Genomic DNA, 19,763 nt, shown 5'->3' with positions numbered 1-19,763 from the left:
TGTCAGTCATTCAGTGCTGATATACTTCCTGCTGGTAATGTGTAAGATCCATGTGCACTTTTAGACTGCTTGATGGCCTTATGTAATGTGAGTTTGGAGCAAGGAGAAGATTGACTTACTCTGGCGGAATGGGTGAGATCATTCACCCTCTTCCAGCACTGAAGGCAATCCTCTTCTGGGGTCCACATGCACTGACCTCCCTGGTGACCTCCTGCCAGGCTGGCATGGTTAAGTTGGTGGGCCCTTGACTCCTATCCCGAAGATAGAAGACCTCTGAAGAAGAGTCATATGTACTTGAAATGTTAACTGTTTCTCTCTCCACAGATGCTGCCAGACCTGCTGAGTTTTTCTATTTTTATTTCAGATTTCCAGCATCCACAGTATTTTGCTTTTACATTATAGACAGAACAGATGTGCAGAGTATTTCCTAAATGGTAAGAGATTAGAAAGTATAGATGTACAAAGGGACCTGGGTGTCCTTGTCCATAAGTCACTGAAAGCTAACATGAAGATGCAGCAGGCAATTAGGAAGACTAATGGAATGCTAGCCTTTATCGCAAGAGGATTTGAGTACAGGAGTAGTGAAGTCTTGCTTCAATTGTATAGCAGCTTGGTTAGACTGCACTTGGAGTACGGTTTGCAGTTTTGGTCCCCTTACCTCAGAAAGGATATTATTGCCATAGAGGGAGTGCAACAAAGGTTCACCAGACTTGTTCCGGGGACGGCGGAACTGTCTTATGAAGAGAGATTGGGGAAACTGGGCCTGTATTCTGAACAGTTTCGAAGAATGAGAGATGATCTCATTGAAATTACAAAATACTTAAAGGAATAGACAGGGTAGATGCAGGTAAGATGTTTCCCTTGGTTGGGGAGGAGTCTAGAACCAGGGGGCACAATTTCAAAATAAGGGGGAAGCCACTTAGGACTGAGGTGAGGAGAAATTTCTTTACTCAGAGGGTTGTGAATTTTTAGAATTCTCTACCCCTGAGGGCCGTGGAAGCTCAGTCATTGAGTATGTTTAAGGTAGAGATTGATAAATTTCTGATTAACAATAACGTAAATGGTTATGGGGATAGTGTGGGCAAAAGGCATTGAAGTGTTCGATCAGCCATGATCGTATTGAATGGCGGAGCAGGCTCGATGGGCTGAATGGCCTTCTCCTGTTCCTATGTTCCTAAGATCTCCCACTGGTCCTGGACTGCCTCGAGCAGTCTCTCCATGGAGGTGTCGCTGAACTGTGGAGCTGAGGTTTTGGTCCTTTTGGGTGCCAGTTTTTAATTCGCCACACCAACATCTGGGCTACAGAGAGTGAACGTGTGTGTGGGTGCCATTAAAAATGGCAATGCCGAGACCTTCGATCCCATGAGGTAACAGCAGGGCGGATGAATCCCTGCCTGCCCCGCCACGAGATTCAACAATCTCCTTGCTGAAACATAGCTAATGAGCTGAAAAGCAGACGATCTGGTGTAAAAACCCACCCCGCCACCCAGCGGGAGTCACACCAACTTTCCTGCCCATCATTACATTTAGTCTCCAGAATGGAAAGTTATGCCCTTTCTTGTTGGAGATGATGATTTCTGGCACTTGTGTAGCACAAATGTTTCTTGCCACTAATCAGCCCAATAACAAAATTGAAGTCAGTGAGAATTGGGGGTAAGGTCTCCAACTGACTGGAGTCATGGCTAGCGTAAAGGAAGACGGTTCTGATTGTTGGAGGCTAATCATCTCAGCCCTAAAACATCACTACAGGAACTCTTCAGGGTAGTGTCCTAGGCCCAACCATCTTCAATTGCTTTATCAATGACCATCTCTCCAACATAAGGTTAGAAGTGGCGATGTTCGCTAATGATTGCACAATGTTCAGTTACTCCTCAAATAAGAAACAGTTGGTGCCCACATGCAGCAAGACTTGGACAGCATTTGGGCACGCACAGCCTGTTTGTTCCCTGCATGGTACATTCTGCATTGCTGCACGGCCTCGCATCTGCACAGCTCGGAGGCAACATTGATCTCAAATCGAAATTAATTCCCAGCCCTCCGCATTGAACACAAAATAGGTGCAATGATTCTCTCCCTGCGTTCTTTTTAACTGTGATGGCCACAACATATTCCAGGAAATCTGTTCATACATGTGCAACACACTGAATTTTAGACAACCTACCATTCGTTCTTTGAAGTAGATACATGCAGATTAATGTGCCCCTTCTACATGCAGCAAGTGCTACAGCATTCTTCAGGCTATACAGTGCATCTGTTATCAGCCTATTGAGGCATTTAAGTAAGCTGTGCTTTCATTCTACATTTACTGGTGTATGACACTCTTCTGTCCCCTGAGAATCATCCTACTCTGCTATACCCAATTGTGCCTCAACCCCTCATCACATGCCAATCTTTGAATGTCCCACATGGGCTGGTGATTCCAGGAAAGCTCAGTGGAATGCTATTTGCTCAGACAAAGTACTTTGCTACACAACCACTGCCTTTTCCAGGATCTGAAAATAGGATATTTATCAGCATATAGAGACATCTTACTAGTGCAGAATAATAGCTGATGTGTGGTGTTATATTCATGTGGGCATGTTTTTATATTTATAAATTTACCAGGTAGCTTGGATTCTGTACAAATCAACCAGAGACAGGTTGCGAATTCTTGGAACCCAGGGCATCAAAAACATTCTAGATATCTTCTTAACCCACCTGGTGAGTCCCCCTCCCCAGCACCCTCACCAATCCATAAAAGCACAAAAATGTAGTGAAATGCGGGAAGAAGAAGGGTAATTGAAAGTTTACACACAGCATGGCTGTGTTAAATAAAACTGATCCAGTGTTTGAATGCAACTTTTCTACATCTTGATGAGTTTTATTGGGTGTTCCATATTTGGCTCGGGGCCCCTGGACATAAATCTACTTTGGTTACCAACTGGTACGTGCATTACTCCATATTTATGAAGGGGTGTGCAGGTGATAGACTCACATGTAGTAAATGTCATCCCCTTCTGCTTAAGTATGTGCCACTGCACACTGTGTGAGCAGTTTTTGCCTAGCAACAATATCAATGTATATTGAGACAAAATAATTTCAGCCAGGCTAACATCATCTTTTACTGGCTACATTGTACTATCTATCATGTAATTTTATATGCAGTCAATACAAGAGCAGTGCTTTTTGCCTGCTGCATCTCTAGAACCCGGCTCAAATGTAGAAGATGGAAGATGCAAAAGCAGTCCAATTTGACTACTTTGTAATGTGTGAAATAGACTGTCCATGAAAGTAGTAACATGGAACATTTTAAGGGAGACCTGGATAGATAGTTAAGGTATTGGCCACTTTTTTGTTGTTAGTTTTTGGTATTTGCTATATGAACTATAAAATCTGATCCAATCTATAATTAATACAGATTTTATACGGATGTATAGATATACGTTCCTACTGAAGTTACGAAAGCAGCCATCTCTTCTCCCAGTCAGCTCATATATAGGGATGGGTTTTATGCAACCGGTGGGAACCATGGCAACCAGGCCCTGTGAATCATGAGAGAGGCCCCATGTCAGCCTCCCGGTGGCGGGAAAACCTCCCCCTGCCCCAATTAAGTCAGATGATGGAAAGAACTGATGTGGGATTCCTGGCCATCAGTGGCAGGATGTCAATTAGGCTCATTAACTTCTGCAATTTAGTGGTAGCTCAGGTTCTAAATGGAGGTTGCACGGGTCTCCCACGGCCTCAGAAGTCACCCTGCAAAATTTGCTGCGTTAGCCAATGGCTTCTCAGGAGGCAGTGGGGGGAGGGTGGAGGGTGGTCCCTCATTTTCAGGCACCCCACCCTACCCCACCTCATGACCCCAACACATGACCCCCATCCTGCCTTCATTCACCTATGACCTGGGGTCACCTTTCATGATCCTGGGCCTTGGGTGGTTGCAGTACCATCAGCAGCCACTGTTCCCACTGGCACTGGAGCAATGGCGAGCTGCTGACCTCTGATTGGCTGGCAGCTCTCTGTAAGCGGGACCTATACCGGTACCTCAATCATAGGAAAGGCCCAACAGCAACCAATTAAGTGCTTGAAGGGCACTTGATTCTGTTGGGCCTCCTCCATGGAACTGACAGGAGTCCCTGCCAGTTCTCCAGTCAGTGAGCGAGATCCCCGTTGACCCGATAAAATTCCGGCCATAATATTGAGCAGGGTCTTTGTACATAGATAGTTTATTTAATTTTAAATATATCATGGCTAATGATACAAATAAAACAAATAATCATAATTCATGACATAGGAATGGGCAATCATTAAAAGAAAACTAAAGTATAAAATGATAAAAGGATTGCACAATTATGATAATTTCAGCATGCAAATAATTACAATATGCTGCAAAATGCAGGACTCCTTAATTTACACAATGGAAATATAAGATCTACTGCACTCTGCATTTTGTAGGTAAGTCCATAGATCATATGTTGTCAGGCTGAGTTCATTTAACTCTATATCCTTTACATGCTATTTCTGAGTTTTATAGAGGATTGGGCTGTCTTGCAGTCTATTCATTTTATATCTTATTTGTGGAAAGGTGCCTTATTTCCTTAATTCCATCATACTTTTACTTTCGTGTGATTGTGGAGATAGTGGCAATGGGAGATGAGATACAAGAGTTTTCTGTCCAGACAGAAATTGTTAGTTTCTGAACACTTTTGAGCTTATGCACATGCACTTTGGTATGTCCAGCATTCCAAACCGGCACAGCTATTCAACAATGTGTCTTGTGTAACTATTAAATACAATGAATAGGTCAATTTGAGATACGTTGTGATGCTTGAGAATATGTAGCGTGTAAAGTCTTCCATTTGCTCTCTTAAGCATTTTCACATACTTGGTATTCCCATTTGAGATCACTTTGAATGTAGATTCCTAATAGCTTAATGCACGCTTGTTGCACAATCTCAGCATGGTCTAAGTTGATGAGAGGGTTCAGGCGGATTGCGCATGAAACACAATTCCATAGCGTGGCACTTTTCAGAGTTCCGTCTCATGTGATTCGCTGTTGCCCAAAAAAAAATCACTTAACAAAGTGATTGTCCCTTCCATGTGAGATGCGTCACCTTGATTACGAAATTCCAAGAGGGTCAGGTCATCCACATATTTGCAGTGATGAATAAGTGTGGTGATATCAACACAGACATTGTTTATAATGGCTAAAAATAAAATTGGGCCTAATTTGGTTCCTTGTGGGATCCCAGTGTGTATTGTTATCCAACAAATCGGAAGTACCCTATTTGTATCTGCACACATTGTTTTTGACTGTTGAGAAAATACCTATGATGGACTCACTCCTAATTGAAGGAGATTGTTGATTATGATATTATGATCTACATGGTCAAACACTCTGCTGTTGAAGTTTTCTGTTTGTCAGCACCAAGGTACAGCTGATTGAAGAAACAATCAACTCTGGTAATCCCTTCCTGTTACTGCTGATGGTCTAAATGTTTCATGATATCACTCATCGTCCACTTTGAAATGAAGATTGTAGCCCCAAAGCCAATGAACTGCTTTCCCCTTTCTTTACAAGTTCTTCTTGGGTGGCTTGGGCAGTGGACACTGATACTTCCTCTGATCTCTTTCCAGACAGTAATATTTCTTGACATTGTTTAATTTATTTCTCCTGCTCTTATTTTTTTTACAGATATTATGTTGTAATATTTCAAACTTTATCAGTGAAGCAAACTTCCATCTGCAGTGTTAAAGCATTATATTACAGGTCCCCTTTCATTGGGAAAATATTGGAGAAACGCTATTTGGCCCATCTTTGTCATCTAGAGAGATCATACAGTGTTCTTACCATAGCATGAAACTGTTCTTTAAATGAGCTAATCTCAGAACACAGAGGGCGGAATTTTACAGCCACATTGTGGTGGGAGCGGGACCATAAAATGCAATGTGCCATTCAACAGTGCATTGACTTTGGCAGGACTAGAAAGTCTCCCTGGCAGGAGGGGCCATAAAATTCCACCCATGGAGTTAGAGGACAAGTATCAAAATGGATATCAAGCTGGCTACAGAATTGAAAACAAATGCTAGGCTTTAAAGGTTGCTACTCAGACTGGCAAAATGTAGGAAGTGGTGATCTACAGGGAATCTGTGCTGCCGTCACTGTTGATCTTGATTAGCAGAAATGATTTTGACACAGGAATCAGGAGTACGATGTCAGAATTTGCTGACAATGCCAAATTTGTGGGGCATAGAGGATGGGTATATTTAATACAGTGAAGAGTTGCAACAAAGTGCAGGAAGACATCAGTAAACTTGCAGAGTGAGCATGTAATTGCAAATTAATTTCAACTTAGGTAAGTGTGAGATAGTATATTTTAGCAGGAAGTGTAAGGAGGCCAAATATTTCTTGGAAAATAAGTATTGAAACAGGGTGGAGAAGTAGAAGGATCTGACGTTACAGATACCCCAATCAGAAAAAGTAGCAATGTTGGCTAAAGGGCCATAAAATAAAATCAAACAATTAAGTGCTGGGGTTAATTCTAAATGGATGTAGCTGAAAAGCAGAGAAATTGTGTTAAATTTATATACTATTTTGGTTAGACCACACTTGGAGTACTGTGAAGAGTTCTGGTGCCCATTGCAAAAAAAGATACAGAGGCACTGGAGAGGTGCAAAAGAGATTTAAAAGGATACTAGAACTGAGAATTGCATCTACCAGGAAAGATTGAACAGGATGGGGCACTTTTCTATAGATAATAGAAGACTGGGGGAGGAACCGATAAAGGCCAAGTAAAATTATGAAAGGGTTTGATAGAGTAGTATGGAGAAGATGCAAGAGACAGAACTAGGGGCCATAAATATAAGATGGTCATTAATAAATCCAAAAGGAATTTTTGAAAAATGTCTTTAGCTATAGAATGGGTACAGTGAGGAACTTAGTACCACACGGAGTAGTTGAGGTGACTAGCATAGATACACTTAGAGGAAGGTAATAAGCATATAAAGGAGAAAAGGATCAAAGAATATATATCGGTGGTGTTAGATGAAGTATTGAGGGAGGAGGTTGTGTGGAGCATAAATACCTGTATGGACCTGCTGGGTCAAATAACTTGTTGCTGTGCTGTAAATGCTGCATAATACTATGTACAATAACCAGAAGTCATTCCATGTGTCAATCATCCTTTGTGTAAAAACAACTTGACTTCAGGCACAAATGTGTCTTTTAATAATTAGAAGCTGCCTTTCTTTTTATTACTCTGATAGCTTACTTCGAAATAGTGTATCATATTCATCTTTTCTATACAATTCACTGTGTTATAAATCTTTATAGGACCACTTCTCAATCACTTGCATGCAAAACTGAAAAAGCCCAGGGGCTAGATTTAACGCAGCCTGTCACAGCTGGAAACTTGACAACCAGGCCCACTTAATTGTGGGAGAGGCCAGGTCTGTCTCCGGTGCCGGTAAAACCTCCCCATGGTTAAGTCAGAGTGCATGAGGAGCTGCCAGCCTGGGATTGGCCAGAACCTCTTGGCTGGTGGGAGGTCAGCCCCCAGGAACCTGATGGTGGCCACTTAAGTGCCTGAAAGGCATGTGATTACATCAAGCCTCCCCCACAGAACTGACAGAGGTTCCCTGCTGGTTCTCTGACCGGTGGGGCAGACCCCTGTCAGCCTGACAGAACCCCCATCTAGGTTTCTTCAGTCTTTCTTCATAACTCAGTCCACAGGTGCAAGGGGTCAGCTAAGCTGGTGCACAGGGAGGAAATCACGGTCAAGCACGGTTTTTCTCGACATTGGGCACAGGGCTTGAATGCTGCCCTTGCATCCCTAGTTGACAACCATTTTCATGTTGCGCTAGCAGTCAACTTTTTGATGTATCTGTGCAACTCTAAAATCACCCCACAACACATTGTGCATATTAAGCTGAGAATAGCACTAGGTTTTGTTTGATGCCTTTCAAAATAAAACTGATGAGAGAGCAACCTATGATCCAGGTAAGATTATTGCCCAGATATGTTAGCTACATTCAAGAGCCAAGTTACTCCTTTACTCATACATGTATATTTAAGTGTTGTTTATGATGGTTCCTTCTTGATTTTATTCTAGTCCAATGGAAAAGTGCCAATGTTGATTAGCTTGTTTTTATCATATAGTTTTGCAACATATACTCTGAATATTTCCATTAGCTGTGGCCTGAAGCCACTGTAAATGCTGCATCCAATTCTAACTGCTGGGATACCAACTATCATTGCCAACTATTCATGTTCAGAGTGAACAAATCCCTTCTTCACCCTCCATCTGCTCTGATCACATAGTGAGCTAGATCTTGACTTTCTTTGTAAAGTGTGTGATAGTGAATTAGTGGCCTATTGGGTTCAATGGAAATAAAATTCAGGAAAGATGTAAAATGGGCTTCTATCTCACAAAGTCAGGAGCTATACAAATAATTCCTAAAGCAGTAGTTCTGACCAACACTCTTATAACGTTTGTAATTTGTTGCTTCATCCCCGTTTGCATGCATGCAACAAACCCCAAATGTTTTGGAGTGAGAGTTGGTTGTAGCTAAAAACTCTGTTTAATAAATCAACAGAACATAAGGGGTCAGTAGGTATGAAGTTTCATATTTCACTTTGTGCTGCTACCAGATTTTGTAAATCACAATGCCATCCTAGCTGATCAGGCATGCTTTCATCAGAGTAAAAGACAAGTACTGCAGATGCTGGAAATCTGAAATAGAAACAGAAAATGCTGGAGAAACTCAGTAGGTCTGGCTGCATCTGTGGAGAAAGAAAAATAGAGTTATTTTGAGATGAATGACTCTTTGCAAGTTCTATGAAGGGCCATGGAGGGTGGTTAGAGGGGCAGGGAGGGTATGAGGGGCAATGGGGGATAGTGGGTGGGGGCATAAGTTGGCATGGATAGGGCATGGGGAGTAGGTGGGGTAGTGAGATGGTATGAGGGGTGTTTTTTGTTATACTGTTTTTATTACAACTGAGACAATGTCCCATGGTGCTGAGGTGGGCCTTTTAAACAGCCTGCCTTGGCTCTTGCAACCCCTGTGGCTGCCTCTGGACTGTTTCTGGAAGTGGCAGGCCCAACTCCAGAATCCACCCAACCAGCCCGGAATGAACATCCTGTTATTCAGGCTGCTTCCCCCAAGATGGGTGCGCCGAGCCGGAAATCCGGGTCATATAGGTGACTAGTAATGACGGAATTGAACAGCATTTTAATGTTCATAAACCATTTCAATTTTTTCACCTGATTGTTAACAAATCATTTACCTCAGGTCATTTTGAGTTTGTTTTTTCTACTCAGTCAATATGTTTAACTGGTAACACATGAAAAATAAAACGTAACAAGCATCAGATGATCATGATCAGAGCATAATGTGCTATAGCAAGTCTACGCCAATATCTTCTGTATGTTTTATTATCTCTATCATTTACATTATTTGTAATGATATGTTAGATATCTATTTATAGTTGTTAGTTTATAGTTTATGATTGCACTCACTGCTTCTCTTTGTATAGATACTGTGGTGAACACTCCAGGTCGTTGGTGGTGCCTAGTGCTTCTAATGTCCTAACAGTTCAGTTTCATTCAGACTTTTATAACAGTAATCTTGGCTTCCGTGCTGAATATAGCAGCTTCAATCCTGAAGATGGTGAGCACTTTCAGCTAACTCAGTAAATCATGGAAAATGGTGCTTAAAGCCTTGTACTTCATGTTTGATACCAGCCTGGTTTTCTCAACCCCTTTTGCTAGTTATGAAATTTTATAAAAATGGATTCAGTTCTACAGCAAGTCAGTTATTAAATCCAGTCATTTAATTATTTTATATTTAATTATTCAGCTTCAAATAAAAGCTTGAAAGATGGTAAATCATAAATTTAAAATGGGCAGGTCATGTTTGTGTCTGGTTTGAGTCAAAACCTGCAACTACACATCAGGTATTTGCAATTGCCGTGCCCATTAAAGAATACAATAACCACTTGAACCTCACCTTTGAGAGATGCAAGTTAGAAGACAAAACTACACTACCCATAGGGATTGTCAGGTGAAAAGTGACTGAGGAAATATAGAGGCATTCCTTATCCAGACATGTCAACACACCCTCTTTTGGAGTGAAATTTATTGATCTTAGTTTTAAAATATAACTTGTTTTAATGTATCTGGTGTCATAGTGTGAAATATAGCTTCCTGTGTCTTTATCCTGCATTGGCACATGCCTTTCACTTACACACTCACAAACACGGATTTAGGTCCTGGAATTAGCTGGCTGTGGTTTGAAAAGCTACCTTTATTTGGTAATATAAGTCGTTTTATCATAGCCAGATTAATACTGCCAGCTACATGGTCAAATTAGCAGACTGCCTATTAGAATTGGCATTTTCTCACCAAAAGTCATAGCTATGTATGTCTATAATAAAAATTTACATTTCTCTGAGTTGTATTAGATAAACGAAAGGACATGAATCAGTTTACATTGTACTTTAACCATACTTTTTCAATTTTAGGCACATCTTTAAGTCTTAACATTCTAGATTTCCTTCATGGTTAGAGGTAAAGGATAAGTAAAGTAGTCCTGATTTTAATCTGGTTTTCCTGACAAGAATAGTGCAGGTGGATGGTTAATTTGGTAGTCAGGCATAAATTGCTGCATTCTTACTGTGCCCCCACATTGAAATGTCGGAGTTTCATGGCTTTATTTGGATCCCACTGCCAATTTAACATTACAGTTTCCAAAGCACCAGCAAAAGTTGACAGCAAGCAACACTGAGCCACAAAAGCCCCAGGTAATTCATTTGTTTAATTTCTGTAAAGTTCCTTGTGGCCCAGGAGCAGCAGAAATGCTTCTCCCATGGCCCAACAAGGAGACCTTGAGCTTCCTTTGCCCTGGGCCAGTCTCCTTCTGCCATCTATCAGTCTGGCCCAGAACCCCGGCAACCTTGATGTCTCTCCCTCCTGTTTTGGGTAAGAGAGAGATTTGTACTATTTAAATGAGGCTCAGAAGTTAAAGCAGCCCAGGCTTTAGACAGAGGAGTTTGTAGGTTATTCCATCCTACATTCCACCCTTCAAGTCATGTTTTGAGCACAAATAGTACAAGTTATAATTCCTTTCATAGTTTAAAGAGCATATGAAATTCAGCAGGTTCCATCTCCAATTTGGAATTAGAACACTGTGGGTTTTCCAATTTAACCATCACAATTACACCAATGAGACACACAAAACCCAGGAAATGGTGTAACTTGGATTTGCATCACCATTTTCCCAGTGTTTTCACAGCTCTTCTGCCAAAAATTTGGTAGACAAGTGGAAGAGTCCCGTTCACCCTGTTAGGCTGGGGTTTTTATAACCAGTACCAAAAGTTATAAAAATTTAGGATTCAATTAATTTGCATATTCCTCTCTTTGCCAAGTCTCTAAAGTGTTACCAAAAAAGTCCTGCTGTTAGAACTTGTTTAAATTTAGTGCTTTCATTTAGAACACCCTCTCCAAACTTAATGTAATGGTGCAATGCTTTAAAATTTCTATCCTTAAATTAACCATCACATACATTTAAAATAAGTTACTTTTACTCACATTTAAATACATACACACTATACTTGGCTTACATAATTGTGATGTTACACACCCTGTTTCATGAATGCATTTACCAAATAATATATTAACATTCAAGGGTATCATTACAAAAATTATAGGAAATAATTAAACAAGTAATTCTTTAGAAACTTAGCATATTATTATTTTGTAATTATCAAAACTAATAGCTAATTGCTAAGGTTTATAGGGTGAAAGCCATAAGGCCTATTGAAGTGGAGTGGAAACCTCTCTCGGTGGATTATTTGGGGCACGGGTACAGCCTGCAGCACCCTCTTTGGAGCATGGAGGCTCTGGCTCCAATGACCTCCTGACCTCATTTAGGGAGGCCGCCTAACTTTCATGGTGATTTCTGCACGCAATTGGGGCAAGGGTGGTTGGGTGAGGTGGGGGGGGGGTGCGGGGGGAGTTGTTTGGGAGGAGTTGCCTTGCTGGCAACAAAAAATGGCATGGCCGCAAATTTGGACCTAATTTAGACCAGAACTGGCTGTCTGCCTCCGGCCCACTTCATCTTCAAGCCCGCCATCACAGGGTCAGGAAAATTCAACCCCATTTACCCACCCCATTCAGGCTGCGCACTTCCCTCCATTCCCAGGTCATGCTGGCATTCTCCATCCATCCCATCCCAAACTCCTTTTCCAGCTTCTACCATATCCCTGCCATTGCCATCCATTCCCTTCCCCTTTATTGTCAGTCTTGCATTGTTGAATGGTAAGGTGTGATTAATTTCCCCATAATCTCAACTGGCTTATTGATTGTTCAGAAGGGGAAACCAGAAGATCAGTATCCTGGAGCTTCCTCCCTAACAGCACTGTGGATGCACCTGCACCACATGGACTGCAGCGGTTCAAGAAGGCTGCTCACCACCACCTTCTCAAGGGCAACTAGGGATGGGCAATAGAAATGCTGGCCTAGCCAGTGATGCCCACGTCCCATGAAAGAATTTTTTAAAAAAAGATTTAACCTGAACTCATCCACCTTGCAGCTTCTGGTTTCAAATTGGCACAGGTAAAGTACTTGGCAAAGGTAAAGTACTTTAGAGTTAGGCAACAACTTATGGGCAGCAAGGGCAGAAAATATGAGAACAGCAGCCCTCCCCTTATTTTGCTTAATAAAACGCTGAACTACATTATGTTACAGAATGCCGAGGAATGCACACATGTGGAGATGGAAAATGTGAGCTCATGAGCAACAAGTGTGATGGTTGGATTCATTGCAAAGATAAAAGTGATGAGATGAACTGTGGTAAGTATAAGAGAAAATATCGATAAATCACTTTGCTTATTTTAGATGGAGTTGCAGTTTAAACACACAAAAAAGTGGATTCCTGATTAATCCTAACAGCAATCCAAGTACCAGAAAAAAATTCAATTTGGAGCACCAAATTTAGGTGATGTATAGCCTCTTTGGTCTATGAGATTCTCTTGTACAATTATTTATGAAATGAATATACCAATCAACCAAGGCAAGTTACTTTTGCTTCTTTGTAGGAAGTTCTGCTTTTTATAGATTTAGCATCATTATTAATTATTCACAATTGTATTTATAATTTTGCGGTAAAGCCAAACAAAAACTGTTCTTTCCTCTATATATTTAAAGAGATGCTTAACAAATGTATTGGTGCCAACATGTTCCAACATTGATAAGATTTGGCTTCAACCTGTGGCTGCAATTACACACATTCACAGCATAAGGATTAAACCATAATTTGAATCTATTCATAAATATATATTTACATGTGTCAATGTATTTCAGACATTTATCATAAAATTTGAAAGTTAACTGGAAACTATGGTTACTAAAGACACTGATTAATCCTGTTTTGTACCAACCATCAGCTGTTCTCTGATGCTACCCATGAGTCATCATTTGCTGATGAAATCCTGCCGTTTTTAGTTCCTCAAGTAATGCTTTAGGCTGAATTGTGGACGAGACTATTGAATAGTAACTGGGAAAAGCAGCAGGAAATGGTGGGTAGCAACTTGGATCAGGGAGAGAATGGTTACATATATCCATGGCTTTAAGGTTTTTACTGCTGTCCCCCGCCAGATAAACATCAGTGTGGGATTTAAACTTCCCATGTTGTGCCAAGGTGACCCCATGATGCATGACAGCCAAGTTCTTCTGGCCACATGTGATCGTGTTGAGAACTCATGCACTTTTTCTTCTCAGCAGCTGTCTCAGGCAGGAGGGGGGAACTTCATTTGTTGGTTTACAAAAGATATCATGATAGAGCCCTGCTTCAGTAAATTTAATGTACATACTACTGAGTATTATTTCTAAATTATAAAGGATAATAATCTAGCTGTTCCACAACAGTTGAAAGCTGAATGCTACAGAATACAAAGCCACTAACAGAATAGAAATAGAGCTTATGGTGGCAGCAGAGGGTTCAGGATTTCTGGCTTCACATCGTGTGGGATTGGAGGGCATCCAGATACAGCTTTCACAAGGATAAGATGGGGATGTCTGGCACAGTCTTTACAATACAGACGTAGGGGTGAAGCTTGCAGTGAGTGGTGGTGAGAGCACCTGCTGAACTGTGAGGAGAGAGCATTTGATTTAAGTTTATGTGCATTGTGATCACAATGAAAGGGAAAAATGTGAAAGCATTCCATATGGCAGGAGCTCTCGTGCAGGGGTTAGTGTCACGGCCTCTAAGTCAGGTGTTCTGGGTTCAAGTCTCCAGGTTTGACTTGATGACCATGAAAGGTGTGTTCATAATGTTGCCAAACAGGTTTTTTGTCAGGCTGCTTGAAGTGGAGTGGTGCCCTCTGATTACAGGCAAGCAATCAGTTCCAGGAAAAACTTGCTACAGAACCAGGTGTAAGCATGTCCTTCATCTGCTTTATGCATCTCTAGGGGCAGAGTTTTACCTCCCGCGGGCGGGTGAGCAACCAACCCAATCGGGCGTAAAATAGCACATGATGGCATCGGGCGAGTATCCCAACGTCATCACACACTCACACACACACTTTAACGTGTCCCTGTTCATGTGACAATCATATGTGGGGACATGTTGCTCTTTAAAATCTTTATTTTTGTTTCTACAATTCTTCAGCTCCTTGAGGCAGCTCTGTGCCTTCAGGGAGCTTTCAGTGTGTGCTCCTGCACACATGCGCAGCCTTCAGTGCCCACCCTCCTCTTCCACCCCACCCCCGCTCCGGCAGTGCTGAGCCTTTCAGCACGTTGTTAATTGGCCAGCCAGCGTGAAATCACAGTCACTGGCCATTCGCAGGCGGCGGACCGTTTCCTGGCCGCGCCTGACCTGTCCGCCGCGCCCGCCCGACAACCAGAAAACCCTGCCCTAGGTGTGGAAATAGAGTCAAGAAGATGACTCCATGTGGCACTGAGCTGATTTCTTCAGCTTTTATTGTTGAGTGAGCAACAGGTGCGTTTGGTTGGGGTGGTAGAGAAATATGGAAACAGTGAGGGGAAACGGTGAACTAAATTGCAAGGCTTCAAATGAGGCTGGAGTAGTTAAGAGATTTGGACAGGCTATCAGCAGAGGGAAGAAGAAATTCAACATTGAAATTTTGAGTTGTCAGCCTATTTGAAGCTAGTTGTCGGTATTTCCCAGTTCTGTACATTGATATTTGTGTTACTTCAAAATATCAAATCTGAAAAATATAAAACCGAAGAAACATTGCGGTGAATTTTAAACCCAAAAATTAATGCATTGGGATGAGATGTAAAAATCAAAAAAAACTCCAATCCACCCTATTCTGGGTTTAATGGTGGCAGTGCCAGGAACAAGAGAGGCAACACATGTTGCCCATTTGATTAATTTAATGAGGATGGCAGCTTCAGATTTAACCTGCTTAAACAGGTTTTACTCTGGCCAGTCAGTTGTCCCAGGTCTCAGGAAACCTGGCAGCTCAAGGGAGGTGAGGACAGCTTTGGGGCACGGGGGTTGGAGGGGGTGGTTGGCAGAGGAGGTGTTAGTAAGTGCCTTTATGGCATCGCTTATGGGCCATGGGGAGCAGGAATGCTTCCCTCCGTTCCTCCAAGCTCACTTTCTTCCCTTGAGTTGTGCCTCCCACCGACACAATTCTGCGTTTGGGAATTGAACCCACCCTTGCAGTTGAGGATTAGACCCCCAAACCACCTAATGCCTCCAAAGCTCCCACTAGTAGCTTGCAGTGTCCTTATCTGGGGCTGAAACTTGCTCCATAGTGTTCTCTGCCCAATTGGGAGCCAAGTCTGTTAATGAGGCAGGGAATCTTTTTTCTTTACTCATTTACAGGATGTGGGCTTCGCTGGCTGGGCCAGGATTTATTGCCCATCCCTAGTTGAGAAGGTGGTGCTGTGCTGCCTTCTAGAACCACTGCAGTCCATGTAGTGTAGGTAGACCCACAGAGCTGTTAGGGAGGGAGTTCCAGGATTTTGACCCAGCAACATTGAAGGAACGGCGATATATTTCCAAGTCAGGATGGTGAGTGACTTGGAGGGGAACTTCCAGGTGGTGGTGTTCCCATTTATCTGCTACCCTTGTCCTTCTAGGTGGTAGTGGTCATGGGTCTTGAAGGTGCTGTCTAAGGAGCCTTGGTGAATTCCTGGAGTGCATCTTTTAGATAATACACACTGTTGCTATTGTGCATCGGTAGTGGAGGGAGTGAATGTTTGTGGATGTGGTGCCAATCAAGTGGACTGCTTTGTCCTGGACGGTGTCAAGCTTCTTCAGAGTTATAGGAGCTGCACTCATCCAGGCAACTGGGGAGAATTCCATCACATTCCTGACTTGTGCCTTGTAGATGATGGTCAGGCTTTGGGGAGTCAGGAGGTGAGTTAATTGTCGCATGATTCCTAGCCTCTGACCTGCTCTTGTAGCCACAGTATTTATATGGCTAGACCTGTTCAGTTTCTGGTCAATGGTAACACCCAGGATGTTGATAGTGTGGGATTTGGTGATGGTAATGCCATTGAACATCAAGGGGCGATGGTTGGATTCTCTCTTATTGGAGATGGTCATCACCTGAAACTTGTGTGATGTGAATGTTGCTTGACACTTGTCAGCCCAAGCTTAGATGTTGTCCAGGTCTTGCTGCATTTGGACAGTGTCTGAGGAGTTGCAAATGGTGCTGAACATCACCGCAATCATCAGTGAACATCCCCACTTCTGACCTTATAATGCAAGGAAGGTCATTGATGAAGCAGCTGAAGATGGTTGGGCCTAGGACACTATCCTGAGGAACTCCGGCAGTGATGTCCTGGAGCTGAGATGACTGACCTCCAACAACCCCAACCATCTTCCTTTGTGCTAGGTATGACTCCAACCAGTGGAGAGTTTTCCCCCGATTCCCATTGACTCCAGTTTTGCTAGGGCTCCTTGATGCCACACTCGGTCAAATGCTGCCTTGAAGTCAAGGGCAGTCACTCTCACCTCACCTCAGTAGTTCAGCTCTTTTGTCCATGTTTGAACCAAGGCTGTAATGAGGTCAGAAGCTGAGTGGCTCTGGTGGAACCAAAACTGGGCATCAGTGAGCAGGTTATTGCTAAGCAAGTGCCACTTGATAGCGCTGTTGATGACCCCTTCCATTACTTTACTGATGATGGAGAATAGACTGTTGGGGCGGTAATTGGCCGAGTTGGATTTGTCCTGCTTTTTGTGTACAGGACATATCTGGGCAATTTGCCACATAGCCGGGTAGATGCCAGTGTTGTAGCTGTACTGGAACAGCTTGGCTAGGGGCGAGGCAAGTTTTGGAGCACAAGTCTTCAGTACTATTGCCGGAATATTGTCAGGGCCCATAGCCTTTGCAGTATCCAGTGCCTTCAACCATTTCTTGATATCACGTGGAGTGAATCGAATTGGCTGAAGACTGGCATCTGTGATGCTGGGGACCTCTGGAGGAGGCCGAGATGAATCATTCACTCGGCACTTCTGGCTGAAGATTGTTGCGAATGCTTCAGCCTTGTCTTTTGCACTGCTGTGCTGGGCTCCTCCATCGTTGAAGATGGGGATATTTGTGGAGCCACCTCCTCCAGTGAGTTGTTTAATTGTCCACCATCATTCACGACTGGATGTGGCAGGACTGCAGAGCTTAGATCTGATTGGTTGGCTGTAGGATCACTTAGGTCTGTCTATCACTTGCTGCTTATGCTGTTTGGCATACAAGCAGTCCTGTTTTAGAGCTTCACCAGGTTGACACCTCATTTTTAGGTATGCCTGCTGCTGCTCCTGGCATGCCCTCCTTCACTCTTCATTGAACCAGGCTTAATTCCCTCGCTTAATAGTAATGGTAGAGTGGGGGATATGCAGGGCCATGAGGTTACAGATTGTGTTCGAGTACAATTCTGCTGCCACTGATGGCCCACAGCGCCTCATGGATGCTCAGTCTTGAGTTGCTATATCTGTTCAAAATCTACCCCATTTAGCACGGCTGTAGTGCCATACAACATGATGGAGAGTATCCTCAATGTGAAAGCGGGACTTCATGTCCACAATGATTATGCAGTGGTCACTCTGACCAATACTGTCATGGACAGATGCATCTGTGGCAGGCAGGTTGGTGAGGATGAGGTCAAGTATGTTTTTCCCTCTTGTTGGTTCCCTCACCATCTGCTGCAGGCCCGGTCTAGCAGCTGTCATTTAGGGTTCGGTCAGTAATGGTGCTACCGAGCCATTCTTGGTGATGGACATTCAAGTCCCCACCCAGAGTACATTCTGCGCCCTTGCATCCCTCAGTGCTTCCTCCAAGTGATGTTCAACATTGAGGAGCACTGATTCATCAGCTGAGGGAGGGCGGTTGGTGGTAATCAGCAGGAGGTTTCCTTGCCCATGTTTGACCTGATGCCATGAGACTTCATGGGCTCTGGAGTTGATGTTGAGGACTCCCAGGGCAACTCCCTCTCGACTGTATACCACTGTGCCGCCACCTCTGTTGGGGTTGTCCTGCCGATGGGACAGGGCATATTCAGGGATGGTGATGGTGGATTCTGGGACATTATCTGTAAGGTATGATTCCGTAAAGATGACTATGTCAGGCTGTTGCGTGTCTAGTCTGTGAGACAGCTCTCCCAATTTTGGCACTAGCCCCTAGATGTTGGTAAGGGGGATTTTGCAGAGTCGACAGGGCTGCGATTGCCGTTTTTGTTTCCGATGCCTAGGTTGATGCTGGGTGGTCCGTCCGGTTTCATTCCTTTTTTGTGTCTTTGTAGTGGTTTGTTACAACTGAGTGTCTTGCTTGACCATTTCAGAGGGCATTTAAGAGCAATCGAGAACTAATTCTTCTCTTCCACTCTCTCTCCTCCTAGTCCAGTCTTTTCTTCTACTTCAAATATTCATTCAAATTTTCCCTTTAAAAATACTATGGTCTCTGCACCATCAGCCCCTGGTGACAAATTAATCCATGCCCACCAATCCTCTAAGTAAAGAAATTTCTCCTAACTTCTCTCATAACTCAGTGACAATTTTTTTGAGATCACTCTATCAAAACTCTTTCATAATTTTAAAACTGCTATTAAAACTTTTCTTAGCCTTCACTAGTCCAGTGAAGATTATCTCAGTATATTTAGCCTCTCCTTATATCTGTAGTTTCCCAGCCTTGGCATTATCCTGGTGAATCTACGTTTTCTATGCAATTAGTGGTCTTTTTATAATAAAGCACCTGCACATAGCACTACAACTGTGGCCGATCAAATGTTTTGTAAAGTGCATTCCAACTTTACTTTGTAATGTATGCCTTCATCTACAGAACTCAAAGCGGCACTAACCTTCATGCTGCTTTATCCTCCAACTAAACATTGGGAAGACCACAGCCGTTACCTTCTACCTCTACTGTAAACTCCATTCCCTAGCCATTGGCTGCATTCCCCTCCCTGCCAACTGTCTGAGACTGCTCGCAACCTTGGTGTCGTATATGACCCCAAGATCAGCTTCTGACCACATATCCGTTTCATCACCAAGACGGCCTACTTCCACTTCTCTAACATCACCTGAGTGCACTCCTGCCTCAGTTCATCTGCTGCTGAAACTCTCACCCATGCCTTTGTTATCTATGAACTTGATCATTCCAATGCACTTCTGGTTGGCCTATCATCTTCTACCTTCTCATAAACTTGAGGTCATCCAACATTCTCCTGCCTTATCCTCACTCATGCCAAGTTCTAATCACCTATCGCCTGTGTGTTTTCTGACCTACATTAGCTTCCATTCGAACAGCATCACAATTTTAAAAT

General features: G+C 42.9%; 1 protein-coding gene across 1 annotated transcript in view; it reads left to right on the top strand.

The window, feature by feature from the left end:
* Positions 1–19,763, top strand: part of LOC121290438 (suppressor of tumorigenicity 14 protein homolog) — a 172,606-nt gene that overhangs the window by 114,402 nt on the left and 38,441 nt on the right. The window contains exons 12-13 of the mRNA XM_041210876.1: positions 9,512–9,645; positions 12,723–12,827. Coding sequence (XP_041066810.1) covers positions 9,512–9,645; positions 12,723–12,827 — 239 coding nt within the window. The remainder of the gene's footprint in view (positions 1–9,511; positions 9,646–12,722; positions 12,828–19,763) is intronic.

This window comes from Carcharodon carcharias, chromosome 18, assembly GCF_017639515.1.
Source record: "Carcharodon carcharias isolate sCarCar2 chromosome 18, sCarCar2.pri, whole genome shotgun sequence".
NCBI lineage: Eukaryota > Metazoa > Chordata > Chondrichthyes > Lamniformes > Lamnidae > Carcharodon > Carcharodon carcharias.
This window is presented reverse-complemented; position numbering and strand designations above follow the sequence as displayed.